Source organism: Neophocaena asiaeorientalis, unplaced genomic scaffold, assembly GCF_003031525.2.
Source record: "Neophocaena asiaeorientalis asiaeorientalis breed wild unplaced genomic scaffold, Neophocaena_asiaeorientalis_V1.1 scaffold546, whole genome shotgun sequence".
Lineage (NCBI taxonomy): Eukaryota > Metazoa > Chordata > Mammalia > Artiodactyla > Phocoenidae > Neophocaena > Neophocaena asiaeorientalis.
The window spans coordinates 718399-740988 of NW_020175442.1; the positions used below are offsets into that span (position 1 = coordinate 718399).

At 34.3% G+C, this 22590-nt stretch overlaps 1 protein-coding gene across 1 annotated transcript in view; it reads left to right on the forward strand.

The window, feature by feature from the left end:
* Positions 1-22590, forward strand: part of COL24A1 (collagen type XXIV alpha 1 chain) — a 377122-nt gene that overhangs the window by 13411 nt on the left and 341121 nt on the right. The window contains exons 3-5 of the mRNA XM_024767884.1: positions 5565-6913; positions 14002-14055; positions 16778-16831. Of these exons, the coding sequence (XP_024623652.1) occupies positions 5565-6913; positions 14002-14055; positions 16778-16831 (1457 nt within the window). The remainder of the gene's footprint in view (positions 1-5564; positions 6914-14001; positions 14056-16777; positions 16832-22590) is intronic.

Consider the following 22590-nt stretch of genomic DNA (forward strand, 5'->3'; position numbering starts at 1 on the left):
ACAGGGGAAGGAGAGAGGAGTTGTGAGTGGGGCTGGCTGTGGAAGTCCTCCTGGACTGGGTTTGGTTCAGAGAAGAAGGTGGGGCTGTATCAAGGAGCCATTTGAGAAGGAAACTCCGGTAATGCTGAAATGGAACCTTTGGGTTTTGAGATTTGGCAGGCATGGCCCTCCATCTTCTCTCCCAGCATCCTTCTGTAAATTGCTGGGCTATGAAACCATAAGTAACGAACATAGAAAGACACAACAAGGTAAAATGTAGGGAAAAACAGCAAAAACAAGAATGCATACATTAAAAAAAATCACCTCTGAAGGAAGATCATAAAGCAGAAATATAAGAACTCAGGAAAAGGAAGGGATGGTAAGATCTTAAAAGGAAATGAACCGTGAGCTTGTAAAACTCAAAAGAAGTGGTAGGGAAAAAAACCCTTTTACAAATCGAAATGAAATTGGAACATGAAGAGGTAAGACATAGGAAACACAAAGATATGAGAAAATCAAACAAATGGAACTGAAGATAAGGAACATTTATAGAGAAATGATATAGAGGATGGCAGTGGAGATTCAACATACTTATAATAGGAATTTTTGAAGGAGAAAATTGAAACTATAAAATAAAATAAATATTCAAGGGTGTAATTCATGAAGATAAAAAAAAAAACCCCCCCAAAAAAAAATGAGACTTGAATTTATACAACAAATGGGCATACTGTGTGCCTGGAAACATTTATCCAGAATGGTCAATATGAAGCCATATCATAATAAAAAATCGCTGTACTTTGAAGATAAAGAACAGATCTTTTGGGTATGCTGTTAAAAAATCGAGTCACTTAGAAGGAGAAAAAAATTGTCTGACTTCAGATTTTTCTCTCCTAACATTCAACACCTAAGGACAGTGGAACCATAACTGCAAGATATCCAAGGAAAGAAAATACCAACAAAGAATGTTACATTCGGTGAAAATTAAGGTACAAAACTACTAACAATCAAGTCAGGAAAAGTTCTCAGGAACCCTTTTTGATGAAGCTAATAGAACATAAACTTCAGCAAAAAGTAAATGAGAAAACAGCTACAAAAGACTGGCTCTATTTAACAAAAGAAAATATGGGGATGAAACAGAATCTAAATACCGTATGAACTAACAATGTAGGAATGGTACAACCACTAAAAAAATGGGAGGAAAGGGGAAAAAAACCCCAGGAAGTAGATTAAGTTTGCTGATTGGCTTATCAGAAGCTGGGAATTAAAAATTATCCAAAGCTTATAAATCAAATACTGTAAGGATAGTATTTAATAATGAAAAGGTAAATACTAAGAAAATCCTATTGACTAATATTAGGTGGTAAAGGGGGAAAAAGGAGAAAAAAGAAAAGGAAACATTGTTCACTGAAAAATATGTCTAAAGAGGACTAGGGATATTGTATACATTTATAATTTTAAAGGTCAACTTTAGAATAAAAATACAAACATTTCTAATTTCAAAAGAACTACATACAAAAGGAAAGTAAACAAAGCACAAAAACAAAGCAAAGGAAACAAAGCACATAGTGACTTTAAAAATTGGAAAACCTAAAATATGACAGATTAAACAAACCACACCAATAACTGTAAATAGATTTAATTTTATATTCAAAAAAAATTTTTTTCAGATTAGATCACAAAACAAACTCCTTCCTCTTCACCTAAAGCAGTGTTTCAATGTAGGTGAAAATAAAAGCATGGGCAAAGGTATATCAGACAAATGCAAACAAAAAGTGGGGCAAGGGGTCTTAATCCCAGATAAGGTGCAGTACCCAATAAATATATGAATTTTATGACTATCTCTGCATAGCAATCATAACATTAATATTCATAAAGTTAAGACCACATGAGATAAAAGGTCAAAAAGACATAATAGTGATGAGACTTTCTTTACCTCTTAGTCCATGAAAGATTAATTGTATAAAAATAAGGGTATAGAGAATATAAAATAAGCAACGAGGTTCAGCCAACTGGTATTAAATTCTATGCCCTGAAACACCTTTGTAAGTGCTTACCAAACTCTATTGAAAATTGACCATTTATTAGGCTGTTTCAAAACCAAAGTGCAAATTAGACACTGTCTTCTGATCACAATTCTGTTAAGTTAGATTTTACTAACAAAATTAGAAAACAAACAAAAACCCTTCTAATGAAGATTTTGCATTTCCTCTTAAATAATTTGGTTCAATGGGAAAATACAAGTAAAAATTGCATAGTTTCTAGAAAACTACAAAAATGAAAATATCACACAAAATGAAAATATCACATCAAAATCTATGGGATATAGCAAAAGCAGTATTGAGGAAATTTATTGCTTAAGTGCTATAAATAACTAAGTGCTCATTGCCAGAAACTAGACAAAGAATCAAATAAACCAAATGAAAATAGGAAAAGATAATAAAGATAAACGCAGAAATTAATGATACAGAAAGCAGACAAAAACAGTAGAAAGGATAAACAAATCCAAAGGCTATACTTTTGAAATAAGCAATAGTTATACTGAAGAACAAATAGAGGATTTCTCTGGTGGAGCAGTGGTTAAGAATCCTCCTGCCAATGCAGGGGACATGGGTTTGATCCCTGGTTCAGGTAGATCCCACATGCCACGGAGCAAGCCTGTGAGCCACGACTATGGAGCCTGTGCTCTAGAGCCTGCGAGCCACAACTACTGAGCCTGCGTGCCACAACTACTGAAGCCCACACACCTAGGGCCTGTGCTCTGCAGCAAGAGAAGCGACCACTATGAGAAGCCTGCGCACCGCAACGAAGAGTAGCCCCCACTCGCCGCAGCTAGAGAAAGCCCGCATGCAGCAATGAAGACGCAAGGCAGCCAAAAATAAAAAAATAAAGAGTTCTAGAGTCAGTGGGTTTGAATGCCACTCTGCCACTTATTTAAAAAAAAAAATAGAGCAAAATATTCAAAATTGGAAAATTATATAGAGAACCACAGAAATAGGGAAACAAAAAGAATTGTAATGGAATATTACATGAAGATCCCTGAGTAATACATTTGAAAGCCTAGAAGGAAGTTATTTCATATAAAAATATAAATTTAAAAAATTGATTAAAAATGTAGTTGAAAATTAGAATAAATCAATTAACATAGAATAAATTAGGAAGGTGAATGAAGAGTTATCAATGAAAAAGCCAACATAAGTTTGGTTTACAACTGAGTTTTATCTAACTTCTGAAAAGAATTTTAAAGGTATTTAAACTGTTCTGGGCCATAAAAAATAATGAAGTTCAACATTATAGTCAGATAAAGATAAGGGAAATAAGAGGAAAACCACAGGCCAGTCTTAATTCATAAATAGCGATGCAGAGAATGTACATAAGATATTCTTGAAGAATCCAGTAAGGTATTAAAAGAATAAAATATAACCGTCAAGTAGATTTTATTTTAGAAATGCAAGGAAGGTTCAGTCAAGAAGTTTTTTATGTAGTTAATGCTTTAAAACATTTGATTTTTAAAAAATCCTAGCTATTTGTCATTAAAACTCAGAAATAGGATTGAAGGAAATATATACGTATACATATATATTAGAATTGAAGGAAGCATATATATGTGTGTACATGTATATATATATATATATATATAAATATCAAAAATGTATGTATACTAACGTTTTAAAATAATACTCTTTCTAGTAGAATTTCATTCTAATAGAATCAGAAATTTGAGGCAGTACATAGTATGGGTTAAATACAAAGACTGGTTTTCTTTGGGCAAGTAGCAGCCCTGGATATCATACCACATAATTTTGACTCTTCCTTTATGTAAGAATAGCTGATCTGGCATCATAGAATGCCGGATCATGTTTCCCATACTTTATTATTATATATATTTTAAGCATTGTGATTTTCACATTAGCAGTGTTTCTTCCATAGTTTATTTCTTGGATTGAGAATATCCTTACAAGCAATTAGCATTGGTTAAGAGTACCCAAAGTCACAGTTTAAAAGTATGTTATGTTTCAGAAGTGTAAATTTTCATTGAAGATTAGGAATGATTTAGCTGGTAATTCATATTTTATGTTAAAACAAACAGCCATATTATGGAGTAAAATTAAATTTTTTTAAAAATTATAATTTTAGATTTTTTTTTTTTTTTTTTTTTTCGTTAGCCACCAGGGAAGCCCTAAAAATTATAATTTTAAAACATGAGAAGTCAAAGATTTTTTTGTGTGTTTTTATGGGGCCTCTTTAAAGTATTTCCCCAAATTCCTGGAGATGCATATAATTTATAACTGCTGTTAGGAATATTTTGGTGGATATTTGCCACTATGTTTGCGATTTGTAATAAAAGTGAGTTATCAAATATCTACTAATTTCCTATAAAAGGAAAGTTAAGATGATGTGTAACCTTGCTGGCTAATCTTCAGAAATCTTTGTTTTTCCTCATTTATCATAGTGATGAATGAACAATTCTTTAACATTTCTTGTTGGAAATGATTATGTACATACAATGATACAAATGGGAGATTTATAACCCAAAGAATAATAAAGATCACATGGCTGACTAAGCTGTTCTGTATCCTTGAGAAGTTTATTATCTTTTACAAGTCCTAGAGTTATAGAACTCTAGAAGTAAATGTCACATCTGATTAGATTCTGTGGGGCAGATTCATTCATTCAGAAATTATAGAACTATTTGAAGGCAGGTATAGTAGATATCCAATAAGGAAGCAGACATAGAATCTGTCTTCAAGAGTTTATAATTGGGTAAGGGAGATAAGCAGTATACTATCAATAACATTACAATGAAAACCAAAAAAATCATAATTATATAATGTATATAAAACCTATATTTTATAATAAATATTGAGAAACTCCGCAAACTGTTTGGATTAACAATTACTCTGGAGGACTGAGAAAAAAATGGAAGAGACAGAAATTTAGAAGGGAGAGAAAAAAACACAATGATCAGCAACAGTAAGAATTTAAGTTCTCTTGTCCAGGAGTTTTCAGGGTGACTGGGTACTTTATGTATAGCACACACTTAAGGCATTAGGCATAGGGAGAGCTCTTATGTGACCTGTAAATTCTCGGAAGGTAAAACGGAAAACAGCCTGAAAAATTATAGTTTAAATGGTTGTGTGAACTTAATTTATAAAATGGTTTCCAAATTAAAAATTTCTTTTTGTAAGTATGTCCCTAGTTTCTCTTTAACACAGAAGTCATAAAATTTTAAGTTCTAAATTAAAGATATAAATGACTATCTGGGAATCTTTGAACATGTAATTCATTGGAGTAACAAGTTTCCTAATTGGGAAGAATAAGAGAACATTTATTAAATTTTGGGTTTAGGAATATTGGGGTGTATGTATGTGTGTGTTTCAGATTATGAGTATAACATTTTATTTTCCCTTTCCATACCTCTCATTACCTAGAAATTAGTTATTGATAGAGCATGTTTATTTTAGGGGTTACTGTTGATACCTACAAGGAAGATTGTAGGTATACTCAAACATTTATATGAGAACATGAATGCATAAGAGTAAGATTCTTTCTCTCTTTCTCTTTCTCTCTCTCTTTTTAATTTCCAGGCATAGATATTCTTCATCAACTAGGCCTTGGAGGCAAAGATGTAAGACATGCATCATCAGTGACTGCTGTACCATCATCATCTACACCATTACCTCAGGGGGTCCATTTAACAGAATCGGGTGTCCTTTTAACAAATGATTCTTATATTGAGTCACCTCTCGTGAAAATTTTACCAGTCAACTTAGAACAGCCATTTACAGTATTAATTGGTTTACAGTCACATAGAGTAAACAATGCATTTCTCTTCAGCATTAGAAGTAAAAGTAGACTGCAATTAGGAGTACAGTTATTACCTGAAAAATTAGTGGTATACCTTGGAGGAAAGCAGTCTGTGTTTTTCAACTACAGTGTTCACGATGAGCAATGGCACACATTTGCCATTGCTGTTAGCTATCAAGTTGTCTCAATGTTTGCTGAATGTGGAAAGAAATATTTTAGCAGAGAGACTCTTTCGGAAGTTCAGACCTTTGATTCGAACAGTGTATTTACCTTGGGAAGTATAAATAATAATTCCGTCCATTTTGAAGGAAGAGTATGTCAGTTGGATATTATTCCTTCTGCAGAAGCATCTGCAAACTATTGCAGATGTGTGAAACAGCAGTGTCTCCCTGAGACAAGCCTGCTTCATACAACTATCGTACCAGCTAAGATACCAGAAAACTCTCTCTTGCCCAAAAGAGTTGGTGAAAAAGTACTGTCGGAGGACGCACTTACCAAAGGCAGAAGCATTCTAGATTCCAGAAATGATTCTACGGCAGTGCATAAAGAACAAGAACACCAGATATCAAGATCTCAGTTAACTTCTGTTCGTTCAGAGAATGTCTCTGCTGTGGATCTTGTGAACCGTGTGATTCAGGCCAAAGAAATGATCACTGAGCAACTTACTCAGGCAAATCTAAGCCTGCCAATGACACATCAGAGCCTCAATGAGCCAAGGAAAAATAGCAAGGAGAAATTTAGTTCTCTTCTAAACGTGTTGGACAATATCACACACCATAATGATAAAGAAACTGGTCTGTCACCATTTAAGAAGATATCATCTATTCTTCCACATATAAAACAAGATACAATTAAGAATGTCAAGAAAGCTATCACAGCAAATCTACACACTAATGAACTTATGGAACTGCAGCAGACTTTAAACACAACTTTATACAGAGTGACAGATGAGCCATCTGTGGATAATCACCTTGATCTAAGGAAGGAAGGTGAATTTGATCCTGATGCTACTTATCCCTTCGAAAATAGCTATGAAGCTGAGCTTTATGATTATTATTATTATGAGGATCTTAATACGATGCTCGAAATGGAGAATCTAAGAGGGCCAAAAGGGGACACTGGACCTCCCGTAAGTTATTGTTTTTAAAATGTGTCTTAATGCACTAATTTACCAAACATTTTGAAAGGAATTCTCTAGGCTGAACAGTACAGAACAGATCTGTCTTAGAGATGTACCCTGGCTTACAGTGAGTACATTATGCTTGCTATAATATATCCAACCAGAATGCAACCCTGGGTCAAATATTGTACTTTTTTTTTTTTGGTTTTTATTGGAAGGCTGAAACGTTTACCTAATTCTGGTAAAGTGGTGAGTAAACTATATGCTTTTCTTGTTCAGGTGAAATTCAATCAGGAATTCAACTGCTAAATATAGATCAGCTTTCTTTTTTATGAAAAAAACCCATAGGCTTAATGCATTGTCATGTTAAGAGAAGGATATGAAAGTTAAGTAGACTAAATAAAAATACTTTAAATACATTATTAAATATACTTTCAACAAAATCATACCAAAAATGAATTAAAATAGAGTGTAAAATTTTAGATAGAGATATTTTATAGTGAGTCACTGGGGAAAAACAAACCCTTACATTATAGAAATTAAAATATTTCACTTAGAATTGTAAACAGTAACATTTCATTATATCTTTCATGATATAGCCAATTTACATTTATGGATTAATAAAAGTTCCATCTGCCTCATACAAAAATAGCCAGTCAGCCCATCAGTGCATCAGTAGAAAAAAAGCCAAGTCACTTACTAAATAATGCCTAAGTAAAACTATGAGATAATAGACTGATTTTTTTTTTTAGCTCTGAAATTATTTCGTCATGTAGGTGCAATTATAGGTGGACATTTGAAAATTTTTTAATCACTTAAAATTCATTTAAAGCTATTTAAAATCACATTAGGAACATTATGTTTTTGCCGTTCATATTTTTGAATACCTTAAACAATCAACTTATATGTTTTTAGAAATTGTTTTTTAGGTTGCAAGCAGACTAAAATATATCTTAAGGTATTTCCTTTATTTGATGAAAATAAAATTTGAATCATTTGTTTAGTTCCAGAAATCATAGGATAGGAGATGACACCACTTGCTGAGCTTGTGTTTCTTTTGCAGTTATTACTCAGTGATTTGATAGGTATTGAGCAACTCTTATTAGTGTGAATGTTTAGAGGGTTTAATAAAATCTGAATAATATAGAGAAATAAACTTTTCAGCTATGACAATTATCAACATATTAGTAATAAAATTGAGCCATTAGGCAGGTCATATTAAACAAACAGTTATGTAAGCTATTTACTTTCTTCAAAAAAAGTCAGTGATGAGTGTTAATCTCTTCTCTAAATTCAAGAAGAGTTGTTTCAGCATTAGTATATTCAACAGATACTAACTTAGTCTCTGCTTGGGCAAAGCAGAAACACAAGGTATGTATAACAGAGTTACTGCTCAGAAGGAGCTTACATTGTGGTAACGGGGACACAGGAAGTACATTTATAATTATATCTCAGGGTCAAGTAAGATTAAATGTCACTGAGAGATACAAACTAAGTATATGGAGTACACATTTTCAAAGGGAAGAAAAATAGTTTTTGAGGGGATCCCTATGAAAGATCACTTAAGGCTGAATGTGTTCAGGATAGGTTCTTGTGGACAAAGTTTTCAGAACGTCAGCCTCAAAGAATGAATACGATTTTGATAGGTGAAAGGAACTGGCATATCTTTTATGTAGGAGAAACAGCAAAATAGTTATAATTTGAGTTCTTATTAATTTTTGGTTACCTATAACCAAAATAGTTATAATTTATTGAGTTTTACCATGGTAGCAGGCACTCTACCATGCCCTTTACGTTTATTATCTTAAAAGAACTTTGTAAGTTTGGTATTATTATCCTCATTTTTCAGGTTAAGAAACTGAGGCCCAGAGGAATTAGTTTACTTGTCCATAACCACATTGCTAATTAATGATAGAGCCAGGATTTTGACCCAGGTTTTCTGCCTCTAAAGCTCAAACTCTTTCATGATATTAGGCTGAATAATAGACAAATATAAGACCCAAGACAGATGTGGACAGGTTGTAGAGGTCTTGATTTTCAAACTGATAGTTCTAACTTTATCTTGGTTCTCAGTGGGGAATTCTGTAGGTTTCTAAGCAGAGGCATGAATAGGGAAGTCAATCTGGTGGCAGTGCTCAGAGCAGACAGGAAACGCCTGTTATCATCTGGATGTTACAAGACTAGGACATCTAGGATGCCAGCGGTGAAAATGCAAAGGAGAGGTAGGATTCAAGAGGTATTTTGAAGGAAGCTTTGGTAGAAACCTAGGAAATGAATTGGACCTAGGGACCAAGTAAAAAGGTAGAGGATCCAAGATGGCTTCTAAGGTTTTAAGCCTGTGGATTGAGAGAATGGTGATACCATTACTAAAACCAATAATTAAGAGAGGAAGTTGATTTTAGGAGAAGAAATCAAGTTAAAACATCTAAGGTGCTGTTGGCAAATCAGTAAGCTGTTGGAAGAGTTGAAGAAGCTGAAGTAAAAAAGAGAGGTCAAAGTAGGGGGTATAGATATGGGAGTTTTCCTGTCAATATTATATCAATAGTTGAAGCTATAGAGTCAGATAATTTTCAAGGAAAGGAGTTCGGCATAGAGTCGAGAGCCAAATCATGAACCATGTTTGCTTTGTGGTTATAGAAGAAAGAAAAAAGAAAGCAGAAATGTGACGGAGTAGTTAGAGAGATGGGAGAGAATACAGTATACTATCACAAAAGCCAAAGATGAGAGTTTTGAGAAGAAATTGATCAGCAGTGCTGAAAGCTACAGCTGAGGACTGAGAAAAAGTGGAGGAAATCCTTTGGATCTTCTGATGGGAAAGTCATTATTGAACTTTGAGAATCTGACTTCAGCATAGTGTAGAAGTCTAAAGGTAGATGTTAGAAAGCTAATGAGAGAGTGAATGGTGATGAAATGATGAACTTTGTAGAGACTGCTGCACTGCTTCTTGAAGTGGATGCTACTGTGTGAAGTCTGAGGCCTGCCTGATTTTTCCTACTTGTAGGTGACTGTTTTTCCTCTGTATGCCCATGCAGTTCTTTTGTTATCTTTGAAGTTCATTTCATCAAACCTGTTAGGTTCTGTATCAGTTTTTTCTGGTACTCTTTTGATCTGAAGATTATTTTTACTTATTATAGAAAAGTCTCTCCTTATATTCTCAGGTATTTTTCTTTTCCATTTTTCTATATTATTCTTCAGGCATACCAGTATATGTTAAATGTCCTTTGTGATGATAGTATTTATTATCTTCTCTACAGTCATGTCCATGTGATTGCATTTTTCCACTTTGTTTCATGTGAATTCAGTTAAACTACATCCATATCCCTTAATTGATTTTTTCAGTTGTAGTCAGTTTTTATTGTTTCTGACCTGGCTTTCATCTATAATTGTTTCTTTTTTGCTCTTTCAATCTTTAAGCTCTCTGGCTCACATTTTATTACCTTGATTGTTATTTTTAATGTCTTATAACTCTTCTTTGAGATCTCATTTTGTAGAAAAATAGCATCTTGAAATTTTTTGAATCTATAGTGAACTATATGAACTTTTTCTCTGTTGCATGGAGTGATTCCTCTTCTGGTAAACAGTTTTCATCTACTTTTAATTTACGTTTCTGTCCTCACACTTTCCCCTCCCCTCAATATGCATAGGTCCCTTGCTGGTTTCCTTCTGGTTATTACTCATTTTTAAAATAAAGACAACTCTATCTGGGTCACTATTTGCTTCAGAATTGTATAGGGAGAGGCAAAGGGAAGTAGTGGTACACAACATCAAATTTAAGTTGCTATCTTCAACACCATCTTTCCATATTTATTTTGTCCTCTATCCAGAAACATATCTCCTCTCATTTTCATGTATGTGAAGCCCTCTATATTGCTCTGAGAAGTGATATGATGATTTATACTCTTGTCTTCTACCCCCTCTCACAACCAGAAATCTCCTGAAGTTAGGAGATTTGTTGCAGATCATGAAAATGGGTTCTTCCTCTTCAGCTCTACTTTCCTTACTCCTGGTTGTTTGAACTGGGTCTTTACAGGGTCATGAATTATATGTCCTGTGGCTTTCCCATTTCCTTAAACTTTACTATTGTTATTAAAGGATTGTTGGTATGAACTTTCTGGACTGATATACTTTTAGATATCTGTAGCCTGTCCAAACTTTGACGTCTGAAGAGGTTTTTTGTTTGTTTTTTGTTTTTGATCATCTCTCAGCATCTTTCCTTACTCCAAACTGTCTCAATATTTGGAAGAGAATTTTCATATTTTTGGTTTGTGGTTTTGGTCTTTTCCTTGTTTTATCAGAGATGTTTTCTTCTTTTGGTGTTTTTTGTTGTTTTCAGTGGTTTTGAGGGAAGGAGGGTTCTCATTATGCTATCTTTTATATAAATTCTCTAGTGATCGATTTAAAATATAAATTAGATCATGTCATTTATCTGCTTAAACTCTTCAGTGACTGAAGAGTAAAGCAGTTAGAATAAACTAAAAACTCTTTATCATGACCCATGCAGTCATATATCATTTGGCCCCTGCTTTCCTCTGCAACCTCATTTTGTTCCACTTTTGCTTAATCGCACCGTTGGGTTTCTTTTATCTCCTTGATAAGACTGTAATTTTTCTTTGTTTTGTTTTATTTTACTCATGCCCTAATTCATTTTATTCCTATTTTCTGGAATTTTATTTTCTCCTCTTTCGTTACTCCTCTTCATTTTTTAGATAGAACTTAGCACTTCCTCAGAGAAGCCTTCTCTGATACCACAATATAAATTATGTACACTGTTGATCTCTCTCGGTTGCTTGTTCTTTTCTTCATATCACTAAATAAAATGTATATTATGTGTCTATTTATTAATGGGTGTTTTTTTATCTCACTGCCACCTCCAGGAGGGTTTGATGTTTACTAATGTTTATTGAGTGAGTGAATGAATGAATGAGTGAATGAATTATAGAGGGAACTTTAGATGTAGGACTTCCAAGATTAATTGACCAGATATTACTATCTCTTAGAAGGACTGAATACATTTGCCTTAGTATATATATTACCCTAGTAATAATAGTATTATAACTAACATTAATTGAATACTGCCTGTGCCCCAGACATACCTTTTAAAAAATTGCTCTATAGTTTATTGGTTAAGTACTGTATATCAGACATAGTTACAGGTATTTTATATAGTACAATATATTTAATGCTTACAATAACACTGAAAAATAAATTTTTTATCATCAGTATTATAAAGATGAGGAAACTAAGGCTTAGATAGAGTAATTGACTTGTCTAGGGTCATTCAGCAAGTAAATGATTGAAGCATGATTTGAATCTAGATTGGATGCTTGCCATACCATTGCTCTTTTAATTGAATTATACTTTCTCTTAATAACCAATAACCTGAAAGTTAAAGTGCCTTTTTTAGTACTTTATTTATCAAAAATAATTCATAAAAAACGTCATGTAAAATTACTTCTCTGGTTTCTAGAAAATGCCTATTAATAACCTGTTCTCAAAGATACAGAAATGCAAAATTGTGAAGACAAGTTAAAATTGAGTTTTATTTATTGCTTATTAAACAATTCAAATATTTCAGTCACAACATAAAATATAGTCTTTTCTCCTTAGTATCTAACATTAACTGTAATATTAACTTCTTTTTCAGTGTGAATGTAGTAGTGTTTTCTTATGTCACAAAGTAGCGTGACAGGGCAATAAACCAAACTAGATATTTTGTTTTAATTTTGCATTTAGTTTTAATTTTTAGTTCTTATTTTGGGGGACTTCAAATCATCAGCTGGTAAGTTCTGATGATAACAGCAGAACCAGAAATAATTTGAAAAGAATTTTAATTTTTTTTGAAAATAAGTGAAAGTCAGTTTTTGATGGAAGCTAGTGATATAATAATGATGCAGAATATTTGAATGGCTCAGGAGGGAGAACAGAAATATTACTCTTCTGTGGTTGAATAGGAATATTCCTTTTCTCTTAATATTAGAGAATACATGAAAGGTTTTTATTAAGGAGTAGGAGAAGGAAAAAAATTAAAAGGAAAATGGACAGTTTGAAATATAAAGAGCATTAGAAAACTGCAAAATGACTGTAGCATTAATAAAGGAGAAAGTTTCAAAGATAAAAATGTTACATAAAAATGAGGATCAGTAGACCATGCTACTTGTTAATGGTAGGGCTAATATCTTAACCTTGATATGTCTCATTTCAAAGCTTGTAGTATTTTTACTGCAGTAATGAATGAATGTTTGTAAAATGGAATGTGCGTATGCTCTGTAGACATCAAGAATAATGCCATGGCAGCAGAGTGCACAGTAACAATGAAATTAATGGACAGATGAATGAATGAATATGTATTAACCGTATCCCAAATGAACACTTATTCTTCTACAGTTGATTGTTAAAGCAAAAAAAGACGACATAAGGCATAATATGAGGAAACAAAGTAGTATTTCCTATTTCTTATTTGATATATTTAATAAGTGACATTTAAAGAACTCAGAATACTTTAAAAATTGACCTGTTTTTGCTTTCATATTTTGTTTTTACAAACCATTTAACTCTTATTAGTAACCTCCTGGTATGCTGCATTTTGTGTAAGGCAGATTTATTACTGAATATACTAGAAGGATCTCATTGTAACAGTTTAACACATTACACAGATCCTTGGTATAAGCCTTTCAAAAGAACATAAAATGGTTAATGCTTTAATTTTTCAAGGCAAGTCTTCTGTTGAAATGTGTTTGAAAAAACCTGTAGTTGTTGGTCTCTAAACCCTAAACTGAATTCCTCCTTCAGTAGTAAAAGTAAATTTAGGTAAAAAACTACCCACAAAACTACTAGTTATGGTCCCTGTGAAAACCAGATACAGTGGCCATAACCGTAAGTCATAGACTTCCTGCTGCCATATCTAGCCAGATTAAAGAGGACGTCTTGAGTTTCAGCTCTCACCCCTGCTGATTAGGGTGAGGGGTTTCATGTTGTTTGAAAATCATCAGCTGGTAACTAGGGATGGAAAAGGACCCCTGGACTGAGACTCTTAGCAAGACTTGTGAGAGAGGATGCATCTGTTATCATGCCTAATATCTCAGCATTTGTTTTCCAAGGGTCCTTCTGGCCCAGCAGGTATCCCAGGTCCATCAGGAAAGAGAGGTCCACGGGTAAGTAGATGGCCTCCGTTTCTCACTTGCTGTTAGAACTGTAGCTGTCCAGTATGTTTTTTCCTAGTATTGTACAGTACGTACTTCCCTTGGAAATCTGCCCTGGATTGGCAAAGGTAGGAAATTAGCCCCACCTTTGCCAATTCAAGAGAAACCTGGGAATACGTGCCAGCTGTTTATTCGAGTATGAACACCCAGCCCCAAAGCATTCTCTGTGAGCACGCTCAAGAAAGATAATCAAATTTGTAGATTAGTGACTGTTTGAGTGCTATTTGTAACATTATTCTTAGTTATAAAGTGATCCCATCTGCAGTTGATAGTCCAAGGTGGGGTTCATTTACTTTGGGAAATGAAAAAGAGTGGGCGGCCTTAAAATAGTACATTCCTGGATTATATAATGGAAAATATTGGAGCTATAAAGTAAAAAAGTAATTGTCCTGAGGAAAAAAAGCTGCCTTAAGGATAAGCAGTAGTTTCTCACATTACACAGGTCCAACAAAAGATTTATTGCTGTGTTAGAATTAGTTTCTTTCCAACCTCAAAAAAAAAAAAAAAAAAGAATGGACTTCTACTAGCAGAAATTCTTCAAAGAGCTAGAAAAAGAATTGTGATTGTGTGTTATAAAGACAAATGCAAATGCCATAAATGATCCACTTTCTTTACTGATTTTTATTTATCATATAAACAATATAATGAAAAATCACCCTAAAATGTTACTTTAAATGGTCCTATTCACATCAAGATCTTGTCCATATGAGGCTGAAGATGATTACTCACTCCGTTGTAGCTGTTTGACATTTCTTTCTTTATACTTGATGACCTACCACATTCCTCCCAGAGTGTCTTCTAAACTTGCCCCCTCTCTTCCAGCCAGCAGACCATTTCTGTCCTCCTACTTTTCTGTCAGGAGGCCCTGGATCCTACTTCCCTGAGGGACTGAGTTCACCTTTACACTAACTGCATTCCCTCTCCACCATTAAGGCTGTTCTTCTCCCACAGCATGACCTTTTTCTCTCCTTAGATTCTATCTTATTTGGCAACAACCAGCAAGTCATCTTTTTTAAAAATCCCAAACTTTCATTGATGCTAATTTTTCCTAAAGTTATTGTCCTTGCTCACTCTTGCACTACTGAGCTTTGTGAAATAACCCTTTATACCCATTGCACCCACATCTACATCAAAAACTCATTTGTTAATCCTTATAAATTTTTCCATCTGCTTTATTGAAATTTGTTTTTGAAGACTACATGAATGAGATGTCATGAAATCTAATTTTTGCCCTTAGTTTTCATCTTGCTAGATATACCTTCAGTGTTTGCATTGCCAGCACCCCTCTCCTTTCTGAAACATAATGCTCTATTAGTTCAGAAGTGAAAAGACAGATAAATAGATAATTAATAACTATTTATGTGTCAAGATGGAGGTGTAGCTGAAGAGCGCAGGGGTGTGGTACTAAGCCCAAATGAGTATAGGAGGCCTGGAAACGTGGAAGACCTTCTGGAGATGAATCTTAGTCTTCTACTTGCTGGTTGTGTGAACCTAAGTTTCCCCATTTATAAATGGGAGTAAATAACCACCTTGCAGGATTGTTATAAGGATTAGTAATTAAGAAGTAAAGCATTAGCACAGTTACTTGCACAATAGTAGGTATTTAGTAAATAGAAGCAGTTATTGAATTCAAATTGACAAATATTCCTTTTTCTTTTTTGGCCTCCCTTGTGTGGCTTTTGGGATCTTTATTCCCTGACCAGAGGTTGAACCCAGGATATGGCAGTGAAAGCACCTAGTCCTAACCACTGAACCACCAGGGAACTCTCCAAATTGACAAATATTCATTGAGAGGTTGCTATGTGCTAAGTACTACACTGGTAATATTAAAAACAGACTCTTGGGCTTCCCTGGTGGCACAGTGGTTGAGAGTCCGTCTGCCGATGCAGGGGACATGGGTTCGTGCCCTGGTCTGCGAAGATCCCACATGCCACGGAGCGGCTGGGCCCGTGATCCATGGCTGCTGAGCCTGTGAAAAACAGACTCTTTTCAAAGAATTTATAATTCTGAAACTAAACATATGTCATAAGGAAGTTAAAATAGCAATAAAATATTTAAATGACAGAAATATCCCAAGGCAATATACAACTAATTGCAAATAAATTTTACATGCCCCAGTTTCTGTGGAAATGAGTAAGAAAGAGAAATCCCTTCATGCTGGTGTAGCCAGGATTTTAAAAATGAGGTGGTATCTCAGTTGATGCTTGAACGTGATTTGGGCAGGTGTAGGGGGGCAAGGTTAAATGAGGTAAGTCTTTAAGGTACGCATGATAGCATAAACAAAAACCCAAGTGCAGAAAGGGTTATCATATGTTGAGAGGAGAGTAACTAAACAATTGCACTTTGTTATTTTTAGGCTTCTTACTCTGCATAACTTTTAGAAGTAGCACTAAGCAATGTGGCTGGAGATAGGGGTGGTAAATAAGGGACGTAAACACCTCAAGGACAGTGTTTTGAAGCAAAAACAGAAACCACAGTTCTGCTCTATAATTAGTCTTCTCCAAGACTGAAATATCCAAGATCTCAGAAGAGATAAAGAACTTTGTAAAATAATATATCCATTTTAATGAATTACATAATATTTATTTGAATGTTATAATAACCACTGTCTGTTATTTGTATCTAGATCTGTGCTAAGAATGATCTTTTTTTTTTTTTTCCCCACTATTTGCAGGGCATACCAGGGCCACATGGAAATCCTGGGTTACCTGGATTACCAGGTCCAAAGGTGAGTGATTATTAGTGAGTATCGTAAAGAAGATCTTTAACTTTTAAAAGCCAACCTTGGGATATCGAGGATCTCTGTCATTTCCAGAGCATGATTCTTCAGCAAGATGGTCTTAGCCTGGCAGAGAGCCAGGCTCCTCTGAGAGCCCGCCACACTTGGATTGATATATAGCTAGTGGTAAAGGCAAGCACAGCCCTGCTTTGGTATTCCAAAGTCTTTATTGTCAAAATATGATGGCAATATATGGAAACCCCTGAAATATACAGATTGTGATTTGAGTAATTTACCTTAAATCAAGGCTATTTTAATGTATAGATAAGTACTGAGGAAATAAAATATCATTTATTTCCCTGTTCCACACTTACCTAATATTTTTACCTGAAAAAGATCTGTGAGGATAATGCTTATAGGATACTCATATTTTTATGAGAACAACTAACCTGAAAGCCTGTATATATATATATATATATATATATATATATATGAGCATACATTGTTGTGTAGTGGTAGCATGGTAGATAATAGTGTGATAGATAGTAGTATGAGTATAGTAAAAATGGATGGAAGAATATATACCAGGCTGGTTACCTTGAGAGCAGATATGGAATTGGAAAGATAATTAAATTTATATATATGCGTTAAGCATTAGGGTTTTGGTTTCCAGTAACATCATGAATATTTTAGGGTCATTAATAACCACTCTGCTTATTAATTATCTCACTCAAAAGTAACCATATAGATGTTACCATATAGATATAGGTTAAGATAGGATAGAGCTTAAGAACACAGGTTTTGGAGTCTTAACTGATTGGGGTTCAGGTTTTAGCCCTCTTGATTTGTATGATAGAAGAAAATTACTTGCTTAGCGGCTTTAAGCTTCGCTTTCTTCTTCTCCAAAATAGGAAAAATCATAGTATGTCCTCAGAGGGCTGGAGTGAAGGCTAAATAAACTGTGAGTAAAGCCCTTAACAGTGTTAACATGTCATAAGTAGTATCATTATTATTAATACGTAATAATGATAACAGATATTTTAAATCTAAATTTTCCAAAGTTTCTCATCACTGTCAGCAATTTTTTGAGTTTAATAAAGTATCTCAGAGAGAAAAAAGACTTAACTAAAGTCTGGATGTGTAACAGTGAGAAAAATGACAAATGCCTTCTAAAGAAATTAGAAGTTTGTTCTTAAATTTGTGATTCCCTAGCCTTCACGCTTTTTGGGGGACTTTCAGGATATTTAGTGAAAGGCTAATGTAGTTGTAAAGACCCAGCTCGTGTTTTTCCACAGAGCTGAAGTTCTAGGGGGCTTGCCGTCCTGCTAACACCCTGATCTCCACAACAAGAAGGAAGACAGAATGGGGGAGGGGGGGTTCCACATGGTTTGTGTTGTCCTCCCCCTTCCGCTACCTTAGCCAGTAGCAAACAGATACTTGAAACAAAAAAGATAGAGAATAGGGTGAGGAGAGATGAAGGTAGAGATAGTGGAAAGCCTTTGATTTAATTGACTTCTTAAAAATGTGTGTACTTATTCAGGAGAAAATGATGAACTTTGTAACAAAAAATTTTCATTGTCCAAAGATTAAAAACAGGATATTTTTTCAGTGTTGACTGGTATGAATATGTGTCTTTGGTAAAATGAACTAGGAGAGATGAAATCTTAATCTCAAGATTTCTCTTTAATATTATATTTAGTAGTGTGAGTCTAATTTTGACTATAACTATTTACCAATAACATATTTTTATGAACCCATATATTAGGGATTTTAAAACCTCCACTTTTAATTTGCAAGCAACTAACTGAACCTCTTGGGAACTTAGTTGTATAGACCTGGATATTAGCCTTTAATTCATATTTAATTTGATAATTTGATAACCGTGTTCAAAATAGCCAAGACTGACTATGATTTGTTTTAACTGCACATATTTGTGGAGGACGTTAGATTGTGACAGGTGTTAAAAATCACCACAGTGTCTTAAATGAATCAAGTAAAGCTTGTAGCATGTGGTTTGTGAAACCAATTTTCCTAGATATTTAATATGCACTTTAAAGTAATCAGGATTAATAGAACATTCAAGGCTTATACTTTATAATCCTCTTATAGTATTTATTCAAGACAGTGCTATAAAAATGCAAATTTCATTCTCTCAACAATAAATTTTGACATGTAATCACAGGATTTATTTTTCTTCAGAGAACAAACATCCCTTTTAGATTAAGGGATTTTAGAGTATAAAGACATTTTCAGCATTTTTCTCTTTTCAGTTATTGTTTAGCAAGAATAACATAGAATTATTGGCCTCTAAGGAAATTGTATAAAGATTCATCTTGTCGCTTGGACAAGAAATGATCTGTCCATTTCAAAAGGGGTTACCTGAACCTATGAAAAGACCAAATTAAGGCAATTGCAAGTTTAGAAAGGTTTAACTGAAATGGAAAATACGATGCATTATGGAACCTTTATACAGTCATATTTGGATTAATGTGCTTTATAAAAATTGTTAGAACTGATACCAGGGTTCTTGGCCTTCCCTAATCAATAGAAATTGCTAGTTCCTTACATGGGGTGAAGGTAGGGGTGTGTCCAAGGGTCGGGCCAGAGGGGTGGCTTAGGTGTTTTGCCCACCCCTTTGGTTGTGTTGAGTTCAGGGGACATGAGCAGTACCTGGAGTTTGCTCCCAGCTCTTCAAAAGTGGCAGTTGGGGTTTTTTTTTGGTCTTTTTGTATCTTTTATCCATAATTTGTCCCAACTGCACATGCACACAGTTATTTTTAGTCCCTGATAGTGTCTTTGTGTTTTGTTGCTTGAGGAGAGGTTTGTCCAGGTGCAGGCATTGCAGCACTGCGGCAAAGAGTCCCAGGTCCCAGCCTGTCTCAGAACCAAAAGATATACCTTATATAAGTTAATGGCATGAAGCACGTAAAGCACCTGGTAGAATACTTGTGTGTAGTTGACACTTAAGAAAACATTATTGCCCTTTTCTGGAGGAGCTACTTATAAGGTAACTAGGCTATTTAGCAATGAAACTTTTACTGAAAGTATCACATTTATTATTTGTTAAGTAAAAAAAAAAAAAGTCTTGTGGCTTTTATGAATGAAAATACCTTAATATAGTAAAGAAATATGTTCTATTTATAAGACTATTTAAAAGTTTATAAGAATAAAGCTTATTTTGCTAACATACTCTTGATTGATGCAAAAATTAATTTATTTTCTGTTATACTTTTACAATTAAGTTAGTATTTATCATAAAGGACAAAAAGTGTAAACTGATCTTTGGTAGTTCTCAGCTGTGTTCGAGCAAAATGAGTTTTCACACATCTGTTCGTCTTCCTTAGTAGATTCTGAGTTACTTGAATGCAGTGGCCAGATCTTACTCATCTTTGCCTTTGTGTCTAGCCCAGTGCCCAGCATGTGTTGGGCACTCAATAAATGTTAAACTGAAACAATAAGCAGACTTAACATTAGAAACAAGGCACTGGCATCATAAGGGAATGAGAACTAGCAGTTATTAAGCATATAATTATTTTATGTATGCCATCTCATTCAGTTCCACTTCAGTTAAGAGTACTGTTCAGAGCAGGCTTTATTACCTTCTACTTTCCACAGAAGAAAACATATTCAGAGAGGTAAGTACTTAACCAAGGTAACACAGCTGTAACTGGCATCAGAATTAGATCTGTTTTACTCTTTCCCTTACACCAATTTGTCTCTACTAACATAGTAAGGAGTTCATTTATGAAACAGCATCTTAAAGAGGAAGGGTTTGGGTAGGGTAATAACCTAATGTAATTAAAGACTTTCTGAATTCATTTAGTAATAGTAACAAAATATGTCCATTCCAAGGTTCCAGCTTATCCTTTGGATACTGATAATAACATATAAAGTCCATAAAGAGTGAAACTGAACTCTAGCCTCTCAGAACTGTGTTGTTAAATTGTTAAATAGTAGAAGAATAAAATGCCACACAAAAATTTAGTGGGTAATATAGCATTTTTTCAGCATTATTAAGACTAATTGATTTAAAACAAAGACTATTGAGTTCTTTAGCTGAAATCATTAGCTGAAATCAGTAGACTAAGGGTAGAAATATTGTCTTCATAAAAAAAACAACAACACAAGGAAGTGAATTCTGTTTCTCTATTTGCTAGAAAGAATGACTTTTTTCTTGCCACCAAATGCCTTCTGGGTCCACAGTTCATCATATTTACTTATTTAATATGAACTTTATTCGCAGGGTACTGGACATTTTTTATTACTATTAGTTAACACATGATCAATTATGCAGTAGATCTTTGGACATGAGTCCAAATGCAGAATCTAGATCTTTGGCCTACCCTAGCCTACACTTATAATTCTAGTCCAGGCAAACTATTTGCGTCCAGATAGTTCGTTTCCCAAAAGTGCTTCTTAAAGGCAGCTTAAAACCTTCCCATGGACATTCATAGCTTATATTACTTTAGTCAGGTTCAATAGCTCCATCAAATTTAATCCAGTTAAATGAAAACATCTAACCTTAATAAGCTGCAATAACAATGTCCCATTAGTAATATTAAATGAGATGTTATCAATAATGTTAAATATTGAATTTCCAAGGAATATATCTTTGTGCTGTTTTATTCCTGGTTTTGACCCTCTGCTACCGTGTCTCCATCATTATTTCTCTAAACTGAAAGTCCCATTTTCCTTGTGTGTGAATTAAATAAATGTGTTGAGTATAGATGCTGACCCATTCTAAGAATTTTTTACTGAGTCAGATTGCTATGAAAAATTTTCAGTCCAACATTCTGAAAATGTAAAGTATGATAAAACGGTGAAGACTGAGGTGCTCCTATTAGTCTATGCAGTGTAGGGACCTTTCTGTAAAGGGCCAGACAAATATGACAAATATATTAAAATTTTTTCCTTCTAGCTATCAAAATCTGTTGGATTCATGTTAGAAGGATTCAGGAGCCAATTTAAAAAGGCTTCCACTAGCCAAAGATTGGTATAATTTGAGCATCATTAAGGATAATAACTGTAGTGGATTGAATCATAACAAATATCTCTAAATCCATGAGTTATAATGTAGTTAAAAACAGACAAACCCTCATTGGTCACCTTTAGAGGATGCTGGGGAATTACATCTATGAGATTGTCAAATTCTCTGACACCAATTGAATATTCAACAATTCAGTTCTGACACTACCCCAATTTAGTGTCAGACTCCACAGATTTAAGGGCTCAGTCCCACAAGACTCGCCACACTTGAGATGCCAGCAACAGATGTGTTGCCCAGGCTACTCACACTTCTGCCTGGCTGACTTACATGTTCAGGGATTCCCATAATCTCTTCCTCTCTCCCAGGTTTGATTTTTTGCTAGAACAGCTCACAGAACTCAGGAAAACACTTTGATTAGGTTTACCAATTTATTATTAAAAAAATACAACTCAAGTAGCTAAATGGTAGAGATGCATAGGGCAAAATGTGGAGGGTGGGAACCTGGAGCTTCCATGCCCTCCCCAGGTGTGTCATCTTCCCAGCACATCAGTGTGTTCACCTACTGGAAGCTCTTGGAATGTCTTTGTTCAAGAGGTTTTTTTTGTTTGTTTGTTTTTACATCTTTATTGGAGTATAATTTCTTTACAATGGTGTGTTAGATTCTGCTTTATAACAAAGTGAATCAGTTATACATACACATATGTTCCCATATCTCTTCCCTCGTGCATCTCCCTCCCTCCCACCCTCCCCATCCCACCCCTCTAGGTGGTCACAAAGCACC